Below are 13,802 nucleotides of genomic sequence, written 5' to 3'. Positions count from 1 at the left end.
TGAATGTGTGTGTGTTTATACGTGTGTGTGTGTGTGTGTATGTATGGGTATGAGAATGTTTGTGTATACATGTATATATGGTGTGTGCACGCATGTATGTGTATGCATGTGTGTGCATGTGTGAGTGCATGTGTATGTGTGTCTTTGCGTATGGGAATGAGAATGTGTGTGTTGACACATTTGTGTGCGTGAGTGTGTGTTTGCTAATGCGTGTGTCTGTATACTGTATGTGAGTGTGTGAGTGAGAGAAAGAGTGTGTGTGTGCTTACGGGTATAAGCGTGTGTATGTTTGCATGTGCGTGTCTGTGTGTGTGCGTGAGACTGTGTGTGTCCGTGTGTAGGTGTGTGTGTGACTGAGTGTGAGAGAGTGTGCGTGCGTAGGTCTGAGTGCGTGTGCATGAGTAAACATGAGTGTATGTATTTGTGAGTGCGTGTGCATGACTGAGAGAGAAAGAGTGTGTGTGAGAGTATGTGTGTGTGTGATGGAGTGTATGTGAGACAGAGAGGGTGTGTGTGTGTGACTGGGTGTGTGAGAGTGTGTGTAGGTGTGTGAGTGTGGGTCTAGGTGCATATGAGTGTGTGTATATATGTGTGTGTGTGATTGAGAGTGTGTGTGTATATAAGTGTGTGTGCGTGTATATCAGTGTGTGTGCGTGTGTGTGTATGTAGGTGTGGGGGTGTGAGGGTCTAGGTGTATATGAGTGTTTGTGTTTATATATGTGTGTGAGTGTGTGATTGAGTGTGTGTGTGTGTATGTGTATATGAGTGTGTGTATATATTATTATTATTATTATTATTATTATTATTAATAATTACATTTATATAGCACTTTTCCAAATGCTCAAAGTGCTTTACAGTGAAGGGGAACTCACCTCACCCACCACCAATGTGTAGCACCCACCTGGGTGATGCACGGCAGCCATTTTGCGCCAGAACGCTCACCACACGTTAGCGAAGGTAGAGAGGGAGAGAACATTTATTTAACCAATTAAATCTATAATATAATATATATATGTGCATGTGTGTGCATGCGATCGAGTGTGTATACGCACGTGTGTGTGTGTATGCGTGTGTGTGTGTGCGCGGATGTGTGTGTGTCTCTACTCCAGTTAGCAGAGGGACACAGGAGTGTGTGTGTTGACACATGTTATGTTAGTGTCTCTGCACGCATGCATGTGTGTGTGCGAGTGCGTTTGTGTGAATGTGTGTGGATGTGAGTGTGTGTGTGTGTGTGAGTGACTGAGTGTGAGAGAGAGAGAGAGAGAGAGAGAGTGTGTGTGTGCATACGGTTATGAGAGTGTGTACGTACGCATGCATGTGTGTGTGTGCACGTGAGAATGAACTGGTGAATGTGTGTGTTTGTGTGTGCGAGAGATTGTGTGTGTTCATGTGTGTAGGTGTGTGTGTGCATGTGTGTGATTAGGTGGGTGAGTGATTGGGTGTGAGAGAGTGTGTATGTGTGTGTAAGTGTGAGTGTGTGTGCACGAGTGTGTGCGTGCGTAGGTGTGTGAGTGTGTGTGCATGAGTGTGCGTGTGAGAGAGAAAGGGTGTGTGTGAGAGTATGTGTGTGTGTGGATGTGTGTATGTAGGTGTGGGTGTGTGTGTGTCTATGTGTATCTGAGTGTGTGTGAGTGTGTGATTGAGTGTGTGTGCATGTGTATATGAGTGTGTGTGGTGTGTGTGTGTGAGTGGGTATATGAATGTGGTGTGTGTGTGTGTGTGTGTGCGCGTGCATGCGTGCATGTGTATGCGCATGTGTGTGTGTATGCGTGTGTGTGCACGTGCATGTTTGTGTGTGCGCGCATGTGTGCATGTTTGTGTGTGCACGCACGTGTGTGTGTGCATGTTTGTGTGCATGCGCACATGTGTGTGAATGTGTGTGTGTCTCTACTCCAGTTGGCAGAGGGACACTGAGGACTCCCACACTCTAAATCCAGCACAGAGGGGTGTGTGTTGAGTGAAGTGTGTGTGGAATCTGTGCAGGAGGGTCAGTGTGTCAGAGTCAGAGACGCTGTAGAAGGACAGAGTGCCGGCTGGACGGTCCACACACACTCCTACCCTGTACACACACACTCCTCTACCATCATCATCATCATCATCATCACACACTCCTGCTCTGCGGTAGGGGGAGGGGGGGTCAGGTAGGTGTGTTTGCTTCTCATTGTGAAAGACAGAGATTTCATAGATTCCATCAAAGCAAATTAATCTGCACTCCAGACTCCAGGAGTTTTTATTCATTCCAAACTCACAGTCTCCTTTCCTGCTGATTCCTTTATCTGTCACTGCTATAGAAACAAATCCGTCACTCGCCCACTCAGGCCCAATGCACTCAGCCTCCCAGTAACAGCGCTCACACACACTCTCTCTGCACACAACCTGGCGCACAGACTCAAATCTCTCTGGATGATCAGGATATGGCTGCTCCTCTCTCTGCCGTGTGTGTGTCACCTTCCTGTTCCCCTCAGACAAAGACAGCCCTCTGTGCGCTGTGTTTGGATCCAGTGTGAGCTGACAGCCGTCTGCACACCAGAGACATTAATGAGATTAATTATCATTATTAATATTCACATTATTATGTGTGTGAGAGAGAAAGGACTGTCATAGTACCTGTGTGTGTGTTTGTGTACATGTGTGTTTCTGTTTGTTTGTTTATGTGAGTAAGAGAGAAGTCTCTTACACACACACACACACACACAACAGAGCGTGTATCTATGGAAAGTGTTCTGTGTTGATACACACTCACATTTCCTGGGTCCTGGTTTGGTCCTGTTCTCTCCTCCATTGTCCACACTGTAAGAACAGCAGAACAGAATTCTGAATTTTAACAATCCTTTATTTCCACTCTCAACACACCAATGACATCACGTAAATGAAAACAAAGAAAAAAACACAAATCTGTCACAAAGGAAACGTATTCCATTCCTTCACCCTATTCCATGTGCAAAAATAGCTCCCCTCCCTCCACTGAACATAAAACACCCTTATAACACACACACTCTGAAACACACTCAGGTTCTCCATTGCTTTGTAATACTGAAACTCCACCATCACTGTGTTCTGATCAAACCCCAAACTACAACAGCCACATCTTGCCGGTCCCCTCCACCAATCATATTTTTCCCCACTTATAGAAACTGCCATTTTAGCCCTGAAATGAAATAAATTAACTGCCACGTATCTGTGACTGTATGGGAAACCAAGGATAAAATAAATAAACGTCCCCAAAAAAGAAAAGAGAGGCTGAAGTCTGGCACACCCATAAATACAATGATAAACAGTTTCTCTCTCCATACAGAATGGACAATGGTGGGATCCTGCCGGGTTCATCACAGAAATAAAACTATTTACTGCAGTGATCCCGTGCAGCACCCTCCACTGTAGATCCCCAACCCTCTTGGGTAACGCTGGTTTGTACAGTGCCCTCCATGCCCTCCAAACCCTTCTGTTTGTGTGTGTGTGTGTGTGTGTGTGTGTGAGGTGCAGTGTGGAAACTCTCTGTACTTACAGCAGTGTGAGTGTGTCCAGTTTAGCAGCAGACAGCGCTCTTACTCCTGAGTCTCCTGGGTGATTGTATCTCAGGTCCAGCTCTCTCAGGTGTGAGGGGTTTGAACACAGAGCTGAAGCCAGAGAATCACAGCCTCTCTGTGTGATTCTACAGCCTGACAGCCTGCAGAGAGAAGGACACACATACACCTTACACATATTAATATAAACTAACAGGGCTGTGTGCATTAAACACATAGCAGTGTGTTACACACCTTACACACATTAATATAAACTAACAGGGCTGTGTGCATTAAACACCTAGCAGTGTGTTACACACCGTACACACATTAATAAAAACTAACAGGGCAGTGTGTGTCAAAAACATAGCAGTGTGTTACACACCTTACACACATTAATATAAACTAACAGGGCTGTGTGTGCCAAACACAAAGCAGTGTGCTACACACCTTACAGCACATTAATAGAAACTAACAGGGCTGTGTGTGTCAGACACATAGCAGTGTGTTACACACCTTACAGCACATAAATATAAACTAACAGGGTAGTGTGTGTCAAACACATAGCAGTGTGTTACACACCTTACACACATTAATATATACTAACAGGGCTGTGTGTGTCAAACACATAGCAGTGTGTTACACACCTTCTACAGCTATATATCAAATAAAATTAATGTGGAATGAATCATTATCAAACACATTTGAGTTTACACCCCACTACAGTTCAGGAAACAGGACTAATTCATTTTCTTCATTCATGTGTGTGGAGTCTTATTCTTCCAAGAGGAAGAACAGGAACATGCTGTTTCAGTTCTGTGAAGTGTCTGTTTTCACATTAGAAACATTGACATCAGTGTTGTATTTAGTCACATTGGAGCCCTTTGGATTGAAGGGGTGTGTGTTTGTACTCACCCCAGTCTCTGCAGATTACAGTGTGGGTCCTCCAGTCCAGCAGAGAGCGCTCTCACTCCTGAATCCTGCAGCTCGTTGTCTCTGAGCTCCAGATCTCTCAGCTCTGAGTCAGGAGAACGCAGGACTGAGGCCAGAACATCACAGCAGCCCTCTGTGAGATTACACCAACCCAGCCTGAGGAGAAACCACACACACACACACACACACACACACAAATTCACAGCACGGCCCGGAGTCGTGTAATACACAAAAGTCTAAGGCAATCACTGGCCTCTATTAACTGACAAAAATAATGAAACCTCAAGGCTGGGAGTCTACTGCAAGGAATTCATTGCCAAACCCTTTCCATATGATGAACTTATCTGACTTGAAAACAAATTCATTTAATCTGCAAACACAAGAAACATTTTCGTGGTGCACTTTACCTGACCTGATATGTTCTTCGGTCCATAAACTTCTATACGTTTTAAAAACGTTCAATATTCATCGCTATGAATAGATAAATATAACTATTAATGTACACGTGAAACCCATTAGCTGAATACGTCTACTGTTATCATGATAATATTTTCTTCCTAATCTTGTAACCATCACAATTTATGGTTAACTAATTAAATTGCCAATTCCTATTTAACGTGACGGTAACATTTACAACAAATGTTCAAAATGCGGCCGATAGGAGGGTCGGTTGGTTACTTCATGAACCCACCTAGCTAGTGGAGCCAGTGAAGAATTAAGCAGCTTACTGTCACAGACAACTTAAATATATACACCAGTATATAAAATAACATGAAGGTTTTATCTAAACAGCAATGACATCATTGGTCAGACCTGCGATACTGTACTTGCTAACAGCTGAAGCTGTGTCGGAGCCGTGTACAAGCTGTGCTTGCCCTATAATCCATCCATTCATTTTATTCTCACGCACTTTTGCAAATATAACAGGCTAATTATTGCATTGCATTTAATTATAATTGTAACAATGAAAATAATAATGATAATAAAACCTGATGTATTAAGTCATTTTTTTCTTTTAAAACCCCTTATCAACATGTTTGGTGGACCTTGTGGAGTAATATAAACTGCACAAAATTTTTTATAAGTGGGGGCATTTGAAAGTTATTAGAATACTTATCTAAGAAATACTCCTGTAAATGATGTTATCCTTTAGATGATAGGAGCTGGAGCCAGAACATTGATCTCTGAATCAGGTTATTCCACACAGCATGCCTGCTTACAGTGGTATAATATCCAGCCTATGACTTGGGACTGGAACCATAGAAGAGTGACTAAACTAAACGATGTAACACTGCATCTAAACAGCAGCTCACATGTTGTTCAGATGGACACTCTCCCACCACGATGTACACACATACCCCACCGGCCAACAGTTAATGCTTGGCTTTACCAGCAGAATAAAATACCATTTTATTCACAATCCTTTCAGAAACACCACAATCCTGTAGCACACACAGGTGTGTGATGAAGGAGTAAAACTCACCTTTATCAAAAGGTCAGTGTGTGAAAGAGAGTGGGGTAAATATGGATTTAATTAGAGTTCATAGCAGGTAGTGAATAATAGAGATGGATGAAAACTGCAATGTGTGACAGACCTGAAACATTTCACTATGCAGGTGGTCAATCTTTTACCATGTCAATCAGACACTCAGCATCCAGTCATCACCTGTGACCTGATACTACAGACTCCACTGAAACCTTACATTCTGCTCAGGAACCACAAACCTGGCAACCCTCAAAAGGTTTTATCCTGCTTTTATTTGCTTGTTGTGATAGAAGAGTAAGGTATATATGGGAAAAGAAAGAATGCTGGTGGACAGAGGAGTAAACTGAGAGAGAAAGAACGTTTTAATATTTCACTGAATAGAACCATAATCACAAATTCTATTTAGATAAGATCACACAGTACACAGCACTACTCACCCCAGTCTCTGCAGTTTACAGTTTGGACTCATCAATCCAGCACAGAGCAGCTCCACTCCTGAATCTCTCAGGTTATTGTAGCTGAGCTCCAGATCTCTCAGGGGTGAGTTTGACGACTGGAGAGCTGAGGCCACAATATTACAGCACTTCTGTGTGAGGTCACAGTTGTTCAGTCTGCAAAGAAGAGTTCATATATTATAGTATTAATATATTAGGTATACATGAAGCATGTATCTTATATGGGAAATGTGCCAATGACAGTGTTCAGCGATGAAGAGTGAAATTGAGGATTTTAAGGTTGATGATGCTCTGAGGAAGATGTCTGTGCTACACTCTCCAACTGAAGTATTTTGGACCTGAAAATTAAACATCCAGCGGGACTGAACTCTGACAGTTCTACAGATGTAATTCTGACCCAAATGTCCCCTTTTCTTATACTGTAAGTTCTCTGAATTGGGGCAAAGGGCTCATCTACCTTTTCTATTATCTTTTCTCTGGGCTTAACCCTCCCATCCCATACTAGACGTGCAGCTGCCATCTTTCAGAGTGGACAGCGAGTTAGTTTTCAGTGCTTTAGGATGTTTGGCCACCACCAAAAGTAAAGATGTAAAAGGCAACACACATTTTTCAGAGTGGACATTGGCTTTGCTTATTTCCTTTTGGTTTTCTGTGACAAACTTCCACAGCACTGCAAACTAACACACAGCTAAAGGCAGATACACTGTAACAGGAAGTAATGCACATGCTCATATATATGTATTGTGGTGTGGGCCTCTGGAGCCCTGCCCCTCCCTGCCATCAGCTGCCACTCTGCTCCACTTCACCTGTATCTCACTGGCCAGCTTGCAGCACCATGGACAGCACCAGAGGGACAGGGCTGAGTTTCAGCACCTCCACTCCACAATCAGACCTGGACCTGAGATACAGTCAGGCCACTGGCAGCATACCAGTGCATTTTTCACACCACTTTCCCGTTTGCCTGAGTAGCTGCTGGCCCTATATAGGCCTCAAGGTCTCACTCCAGGGGTGTGCTGGCTTTCCCCTCACTGAGTGACTAAAAGAGTCTCTGATTCTCTTTCTTTTTTTTTGTGGCAGACTCGGATGTGCCCCTCCTCATGGCCTGAATTTTGGACCCACCTGCACTTCCCTAGCACTTTTGCTTTTCCCAACATTTGAGTAGCCTGATCTCCTCTTGTGTTTCACTTTTCCCATCATCATTCATTGTGATACTGCTGTCACAATAAAAGTCCTCTACAGGCATGTTGCCAGCACTGTCTGCCTCGTCTGTGCCTCGTTCCCGTAGTGTACAGTATGGAGGTGATAAAAAGTTTATTAAAGGATATGAAAGATATAAAATTAAAGGTATCTGCAAGTGGGTAGAAAATCACTACCTGTACCTGTACAACATGCCATATAAATGCTCTGCCCGTTTGCAAATGACACACACAATGCAAATCATGTAAACTATGCAGACTATACAGAAGTATGAAACAGTCCTTAGAAGGACCATCACTGTAAACCCTTGCAGGAGGACATGCAACACATACAGGAATGATATATTCAATCATTAGGGCACACCAGTAGTACAATGCCCCTTATTTACTGTCAGTAAAATTACCATGTGGCACCCCTGTCCCTGTAGGGTGGGGGGGGTCTCGTGGGGATGGCGGTAGGTACTAGAGTTTTGGTCAGGTCAGACTTTATTTTGTCAAATGTAAACTAGTGTGGATTGTGGGAGATGTTCTCTGGATAGCATTTAAGGGAAGCTCAAACAATTTACTTCATTATCCAAAGTCCTTTCATAAAAAGCATTTTTGGTATGCATCACAATTTCTTTGTGTTCCTTTTCTTTATCTTACAATCTCTTCAGGTGCATGTCCTTTCCTCTCTTATAGCATAGTGTCCAGTCCATCTTGCCATGTCTTGTAAATAAAATGATTGCCTCTTAACACTGTTAAAGCTTTCTATTCATGGTTATTAGCAACTCTCATATTTTGTCATATGATAAAGTACTCTTTCTCTTACAGCGCATCCAAAGTACATGGCTTACTTACACACTGACTGAAGTGTGCATCTCTGCTTGAACAAATCACTGCATTGGTGCCATAAATAAACTTCTCTTTCATCATCTTGTGTTTGAAAGCCAACTCTAGGGAATGACATCCGGTCCAGACCTCCACAGAAGCATCCAATTGCACTAAGTCTGGCTCTGACAGACAGTAGCGTGTCCAATGTGAAAGGAGGCTACTGCCCTCCTGGAAGAGCACATAGAACACTGCAGCGCTACTATAGCCAAAAGCTACAGACAATAGCCAAGGGCTACAGACTCCAGTTCAGAGTGAACCCCCCATTTCAACAGAGTCATTTACTCTCAAACAAAAGAGAGCACTCCCATGTTTAAGAGGAATAAATTCCTTCCCTTTTAGGGGGAAATACGTGTGGTTCCCAGAGATCGAACCCAACATAGTTTATATTTTCCTTATTTCCAGCTCCCAAAGAAGGACGGTTCTCAACTTCCTATCTTGGATCTCAGTGTTAAACATTTGAGGCAACATAATTTCAAAATGTTAACATACAGCACTCTTTCACGTTCAATATATCAGAACGATTGGAAAATTTTGTGCAATTCTTTTAATCAATCGTCGGCACCCAATAATTGATTGATAATGATTAACTGATTAGATTAAAATCTACTCCATGGCCTATGAAAAGAATAACTTAAAATATGCTTAACTTAATACCTAAGCATTTTTGTTAAGGAGTATAAGCATGTCTATGTGTTTTGGGGTCAGTCTGGTGTGCAGTCTGCTGAAGGTGAGACCAGCAGCTCAGAAGACGCGCTCAGATTGGCACTGATGTTCCAGGAATGGACCAATAACGTTTCACTAATGCTGCCAGTCAAGGGAACCATGACTCTCTAATTTAACATTTTAGAAATGTCTCTTTAATTTGAAATCTAATCACCAACATTAGGTTATTCATTGAAATGGTTTATTGAAATTTAACTGTTTAATCTAGAGAAATTAATCCATCAACATTCCTATTAAGAATTAACAGTTAATTGATTAACTTAACATCACTACGTCACATCAGTAAATCTGAAAGATGCCTTCTTCCACATAAGCATTTATCCCCCTCACAGAAAATTCCTCCGCTTTGCCCATCGCGGTGTTTGCTACAAATACATAGTTCCACCCTTTGGCCTTTCCCTGAGTCCACGGGTGTTCTGTATTTGTGTAGAGGCGGGTCTGGCTCCATTGAGACTAATGAGGCTCAGAATACTGACTTATACAGACGATTAGCTGATTATTGCCAATTCAAAACACACAGTTGTGCAGGACACTCAGTGAGTTCAGACACATCTGATGTCTCTTGGTTTCACAGCAATCTCTCCTCATCCTGGAGTGTAACGTTCTTGGGAGTGGACTTATACTCTGTATCCATGTGAGCTTGCCTATCAGCGGACTGCATTTTATCTCTCAAAGTATCTCTCTCAGTTCAAGCCCGGCCCGAGAGTACAGTATCACACATGCCTCAGACTACAGGGGCTGATGGTGCCAGCCTCTCAGGTTTTGCCACTGGGGCTGTTAAGAATGAGGGGCTTTATGAGGTGGATTTCATCCCTCCACCTAAGCCCTGTGTGCGATCTCCATCGCTGTCTCACAGTAACACGCAAGTGCTCTGCAACTCTGCATCACTGGGAAAACACAGACTTTTACACTCAGGGAACCCCTCTCAGGATCGTTTTCATATGGAAAAAAAGGACAGACACATCCCTCTCTGGGGTGGGGGGTCTCAGGAGGGTTACATGGTGAATCAATTTTCTTTTAGCTATTAACTATATGGACAGCTCTCAGATATTTCCTTCCCTGTCTAAGGGGACATCATGTGCTCGTACGGTGCGATAATGACATATGTCAATCACCAAGGTGGCATGCGCTCCCTCCAGCTCCATGGTCTAGCCCACAGACTGTTGGTCTGGAGCAGCCATCACTTTCTGTGGTTACGCATGACCCATGTTGCTTTACTATGTTGTTACTAAAAAAAATTGATCTCAGTCCCCTGGAACTGTACTGCTGCCTTTCACCATTTCCTGTTTGACTGAGGTACAAATATGGGGTTGCACAAATGTAAAATCTCTTTGTCATCCATCACTATGGGCTAAGGGGTCAGCTGAGCCCCTGTGCTGAGGTCGTCTCAGGACCCCCTGGTGCTGCACACTGCTAAGGGATCAGCTGGGCCCCTGTGCTGAGTCTGCCTCAGGACCCCCTGGTGCTGCACACTGCTTAGGGATCAGCTGAGCCCTTGTGCTGAGTCTGCCTCAGGACCCCCTGGTGCTGCATACTGCTCACTTAACCTACATATAAAATATATTTTACGTGATTTAATTTAACAAGTATTATTAAAAATGACAATTATGAATCTAATCATTGATAGGTCAGTTGACAGTAACCTGGTGGAATCAACCGACAAACCAAAACAAACTCTGTATCAGGTCTACTTCTAAGTTACAAAACAAAACAGAAGACATCAAACAAGATGTTAAAGTTAGATTACCAGAAAAGAAAGACTGAAGAGCCAGACCTTATCAAAGTAGTACCCTCTTCCAGTGCCACAGAAACAAAGGAAATGAGCTAAAACGCACAACCAAGAAACCAACACCAAAATAAAGACCAACTGCAACACAACACAACTTTTTACTGAGGCCATCATAAACACTTAACGCAGTATGGCTTGAGCATGTTTGTCCTCATTGGGCAATTCCACGGTCAGATGTAGAAAGGGAGGCTGGCTCATTTATGACAAGGACTGGCCTATCTAAAAGCTGACAGTGTACTTATTAATGAAAGTGACCTTATGTTGTTGAAAGCATGGCTAAGAACCATATATTACCAAAATATTCAGGAATTTAGTCCCTTTCTAACAAGACCAAACATGAATAGGTAATTCAGTTAAGCTATTGAATACCAATAAAAAGCATGGAAGTCTACTTGTGCTTCTAACATAAACATAAAGTTTTCAGTCAATGATATCAATAAAATGTCACAGATTGCATTTAAACTTAAGATCAAACAGAACCGGATCTTGTAAATAGCTTTGTCTTCTGGTTTGTCTCTTCCGAGACAAACTCTGCAGGAGGTGGGACCCATAGATCGCCTGCCTAGATTAGGGTATCAGAGTGGCGTAAAGAACGTTTCCTTTAATTTTCGTGGAGGGGAGGGTAGGCAGCATTCTTCAAGCCAATATTGTATCCAGTTCACTGTTTCTCTCTCTGAGGCCATAATCTAAACACTTGATATCTGACATACTGTAGATAAGTTCATTGCTAATTTTGCCCTCCCGCCCAACCACAGCGTCTGGCTTCAGTTGGTTTGTGGTGTGAAGAACAAAGCATCACTGCAGATCCGTCGGCCCGTCCCACAGGTGGACCATTTCAGAGCAGCCAGCAGCTCAGCGGTTGCAGTCTCGTCAGAGGCAGTTCATGAAAATGATAGGCATTGTGTAGTAATACTCATTTGAGCACCCTGGGGCAATACAAAAGGACTCTCTATGCATTTTTTCTTTCTTTTCTTTACGGGGGGATGGGGTAACCCCCCAATAATCAAAACCGGCCAATACAACCCCCCCCCCAACCCTAACCCTAACCCCCTCCCCCCAAAAAAAATCATATCATCATGATGAATGAAAAATATTAACGGTTATAAAACATGATGAAGTGGTTGGTTTTCTCGATTCAATGTAATCAGCACATTGGCGTGGGAAACGGGTGGGACGCGTCCCCCACAATATTGGAAACAGTTGCATTTGTCCCACCCAATATCGGAAGAGCTATCCTAAAATTTCTTACCGTGAAGAGTTTTCACGTTCGGGAAAAATTTTATGACGTCAGCTAAAGTCAGTGACTCACAGCGGTTGGAAAGAACGGTAACGGTAATCCTATCAATATGCCAGCTAACATCAATGTTAGCTAGCTAGTTGTCAGCGAATGAATTATGATATCAGATAGTGTACCGCTGCTAGCTACTTATCACACTGTCTGAACGTGATGTTTTCTGAATTTAGCCTTAGTCAATGTTTTGTGTAACATTATGGGCATGTCTTGTAAAATTACAAGTTTGTTTTAGCTATCAATATCTCTTTAACGTTAGCTCCCCCCTCAATGTTTAGAACACGTGCATTTGTCCCAGTGAATCTTGTGTTTTCCTTTACATAAAGACATTTCTACCATAAATTGATGCAGAAAAGGCACAAATTGGTGCATAAAAATGAAGTGTTTGAAGCTCAGAATTTCCTGGGGGAAGACCCCCAGACCCCCCGCATTATGTGAGCTAAAGAATGTGATGTAGCTTGTTGTGCGAATCGTCAACTTTATTGAGGCCAGGGCATTTAATCACCGTGAATTCCGCACTTCTGGAGGAAGACAAGGCAGAGTACGGGGATCTTATGATGCACAACGAAGTGAGATGGCTATCGGTGCTTGAACGATTCTGTACTCAACTTCCTCACATCCATGATTTTCTTGCAAGCAAGGGCAGGGTTGAGCCAAAGCTCGAGTACCCATACTGGATATTATAGCTGACACTCCTCACTGACATGACATCCCAGCTGAATTCCCTTAACCTCCAACTCCAAGGAAAAGGGAAGCACCCAGGTAACATGCTAAGAGCAGTCACTGCTTTCCAGCACAAGATCACCACTGTCTTCATACCCGACAGAGAATTTCTTCACTTTCCCAATCTAAGAGCCTGCACAACTGCTAACCCTGATCTACGGCAACATTTTGACTATGACAAAGTTATAGGCATATGGGAGGAAATAAGAAATTAATTTGAAAGGAGATTTCAAGATGTTGTGGGGTATAGGGAGCTTTTCAATTTCATTGAGAACCCTTTTAATGTATCATTGTCAAGCATTACACCTGCTCTGAAAAACCTTTGTCCAGACCTTACTGTAATACAGAGTGAGATTCTTGAGCTGCAGGTCAACGATGTACTGAAAACTGAGCTCAGATCAGGCGTTGCTCAATTCTGGAGCATGGTCCAAGCCTCAGATTATCCATATTGAAAGCTTTGTGTGCAGAAGGTAATGAGCTTTTTTGTGAGCACTTACTCATGTGAGGCAACATTTTCTATAATGAGCATTGTCAAAAGAAAACATAAAAGTAAGCTTACAGATGTGCATCTTAATTGTTTGACTTGGATTACAACCACTAACTACAAGTTTTGCATGGAGAAAGTCTAGGGACAGCTAAAACACATGAGAGCCTCAACATATTGATACAAATGTAACAGAGAAAAATAAGTTTTTCATCTCTATTAATAGACCAATATATACATTTTTGTGAACTTTTTAAATTTCATTTTGATAATGCTTATGTATAATTGCATATTTACATACATACATAAGATGAGTTCCACTCCCAGCCTTACACATTCACACACA

General features: G+C 42.7%; 1 protein-coding gene across 1 annotated transcript in view; it reads right to left on the bottom strand.

Annotated features, from left to right (window-relative positions):
- LOC135238057 (uncharacterized) overlaps nucleotides 1-13,802 on the bottom strand; it is a 228,466-nt gene that overhangs the window by 120,391 nt on the left and 94,273 nt on the right. Inside the window, 3 exon segments of the mRNA XM_064305705.1 lie at nucleotides 3,506-3,667; nucleotides 4,419-4,592; nucleotides 6,360-6,533. Coding sequence (XP_064161775.1) covers nucleotides 3,506-3,667; nucleotides 4,419-4,592; nucleotides 6,360-6,533 — 510 coding nt within the window.

Source organism: Anguilla rostrata, chromosome 13 (genome assembly GCF_018555375.3).
Source record: "Anguilla rostrata isolate EN2019 chromosome 13, ASM1855537v3, whole genome shotgun sequence".
Lineage (NCBI taxonomy): Eukaryota > Metazoa > Chordata > Actinopteri > Anguilliformes > Anguillidae > Anguilla > Anguilla rostrata.
This window is presented reverse-complemented; position numbering and strand designations above follow the sequence as displayed.